Genomic DNA, 2,728 nt, shown 5'->3' with positions numbered 1-2,728 from the left:
TCGTAGCATACCACTTTGCTGCCTTCAACTCCAGTTCATATTGGAGCTCTAGCATATCTGGTACAGCAGCACTCAATGGTGGCGTCACTTCGTTCAGGCCACGATAGTCTACTGTTAACTTCCACCCTCCATCAGACTTTTGCACTGGCCATATGGGGCTATTAAAAGGCGAATGAGTCTTGCTGATGACTCCTTGGCTCTCCAGTTGATGAATCAGCTCACGGATGGGAGCCAAGGAGTCTCGGTTGGTGCGTTACTGTCGTCGGTGCACTGTTCTGGTAGCATTTGGCACCTGTTGTTCTTCAACTTGCAGCAGTCCTACAACGAATGAATCCTCTGAGAGGCCAGGCAGGGTAGATAGCTGTTTGATCTTCTCGGTGCTCACAGTGGCTACACCAAAAGCCCATCGATATCCCTTTGGGTCCTTGAAATACCCTCTCTTGAGGTAGTCTATGCCAAGGATACAAGGGGCCTCTGGGCCAGTCACAATGGGGTGTTTCCCATTCGTCCCCTGTTAGGCTCACCTCAGCCTCCAATACAGATAATTCTTGGCATCCCCCTGTCACTCCTGAGATCCAGATGGGTTCTGTGCCCCTATACCCTGATGGCACCAACGTACATTGCGCACTAGTATCTACTAAAGCTTTGTACTTCTGTGGGTCTGATGTGCTAGGCCATCGGATCCACGCAGTCCAGTATACCTGGTCATCCCTTTCCTTCTCCTGGCCGAAGGCAGGGACCCTCTATTCCTGTTCCTCATCAGAATATTCACTGTCTGACCTTTGCATTGCCAGACCAGATGTTCCCTCACCAGGATCAAGGGAGGTGATCTCAGTTCTTTTATGTCTGGGAGATCGTTGATTGCCTTCTTTGGTCTTTCAGAGACCACGCTGACAGCCTTCTTGGGTGATCCCTTCTTAACAGGTGTCTTCCCTCTCAGTTCACGTGCACAGGCTTCCAGCTTGGAGGTGGGTTCACCATCCCACTTCCTCATGTCCTCCCCCTGGTCATGCAAGAAAAACCAGAGCGCACCACGTGGCATACGTTTAGGGCTTCCTTTCCCTCTGACCAGCACAGGAGAGGACTGTCTTCTTGGGGCACCCCTGACAGCTAAGGTGCTGTCCCGTAAGAATGAGGTACACAGATTTTCTTCAAAGTTTCGGAGCCAAGCAGATACTCTTTCCACCGTCACTGTATCCATATCTGGGTAATACAACGAAGCCAGGCTGCTCGAATATGACACAGGGGCACTTTGAACCACCTTCCTCCACATGGCCCGTGTGCACGGAACATCTTCTGGATCTTCGGGAACTCTATCGATGTCTAGATCACTATATATGATGATTTCCAGCACCGCTAGTTCTCTCAGGTACTGGATGCCTTCGTCTGCAGTAGTCCACTTTCCTGGTGAGGTTGCAAGATCTTCCTTGAATGGATATCTTGCCTTTACACTTAAGAGCAGCCGTCTCCAGAGACTGCAAATTGCTGTCTCTTTTCCAATTCCTCTCTCTATTCCCAGGTCTCTAGCAAGGGATCCCAGCTGTTGGGCTTCCCTACCTTCCAGCTGTTGACTGTCAGCCCCATTATCCCAGCATCAGAGCATCCAGGCAGCAATCTGCTCACCCGGCTGGCAGCTGTAATCTTTCCGCAGGTCTCTAAGTTCTGATGAGGTTAAGGACCAAGTAGGTTCTGCTTCTTGTTTGATTTCTCTTACTTCTTCCTCTGATTTCCTTGTTGAAGGACTGGCTTCTTGATCGGATACTTCTTCCTCCCTTGTTAATCGAGGATATGGACCTGTTGCTTTTCTTATCCACTGTTTCTTCTTCACTACTGGGGCAATTACTGTAGTCGTTGTTGTTTGGGTTCCCATCTCAGCCATGGTGTTCTCAGATGTAGTTTGGGTCCCTGCTTCAGCCACAGTCCTCTGAGAGTATTGAACTGTGGCTCGATAGGCACAGGCCAGGCCCCAGTACAGGGCTAGAAGCTGCTGGGTTTCATTGGGGTAGGTAAGGCACCCTTCTATCAGGTAGTGCGTTAGTTTTCTAGGATCGCTTGCCTGTTCAGGTGTGAAGTCCCAGGTTATGGGAGGTGATAACCGTCCTAAGAATCTGCCCAAATCCTTCCACACACCCTGCCACCCAGGGACTGGCCGCCTCAGGGCACTTTTCAGTATTGCCTGACCCAAAAGCTGTCTTCTCTTATACCAGGATGATGCCAGATTCCACAGAACACATACCATGCCAAAAGTATTAATAAGTAATATTAAACAACTCACATAAGGGTGAATGAGAACCTTGGGAGCCTGCATAACAAAATCATCTACATCAATTTCAGGTAGGGAGAGGGAGATGGATTCTTTCATCTTCTCCACAACATAGCTCCCGAAGCACAACAAGGCCATCACTACCAGGCAAGAGCACATAGCTATTATTTGAGCTAGCATGCTCCCAAGCTCCTTCATCCTCCCCACACAATAGCTTCCCCAGCACACTAAAGCTATCGATGTGATAACAAAGTACATAGCAGCTGTTTCTACTAGCATGTTCCCAAGCAGAGCAAAATAAAGAGATAAGCACTGCAATTAACAAACTCCGTGACCTGCACAGGAGTTTTGCCACTTAATAGCTACTACAGCTATAGCACACTTAATGCAAAACTGCCGTTATCGGGCCCCATGTTGGGCGCCAAAAAGACTGTGGTGGTTTGGCCCTGGCCAGATGCCAGGTAC

General features: G+C 49.3%; 1 protein-coding gene across 1 annotated transcript; it reads right to left on the bottom strand.

The window, feature by feature from the left end:
* Positions 1-694: 694 nt before the first annotated feature.
* Positions 695-2,478, bottom strand: LOC147415662 (uncharacterized). Its single transcript, XM_086464568.1, is given in 2 exon segments — positions 695-880; positions 883-2,478. Coding segments are annotated over 2 exon segments (1,716 nt in total). The 5' UTR covers positions 2,462-2,478; the 3' UTR covers positions 695-743.
* Positions 2,479-2,728: the final 250 nt, after the last annotated feature.

The sequence above is a fragment of the Leptosomus discolor genome, chromosome 4, assembly GCF_034619465.1.
Source record: "Leptosomus discolor isolate bLepDis1 chromosome 4, bLepDis1.hap2, whole genome shotgun sequence".
NCBI lineage: Eukaryota > Metazoa > Chordata > Aves > Leptosomiformes > Leptosomidae > Leptosomus > Leptosomus discolor.
Note: the sequence above shows the minus strand (reverse complement) of the source record. Positions and strands in the feature narration are given on the sequence as shown.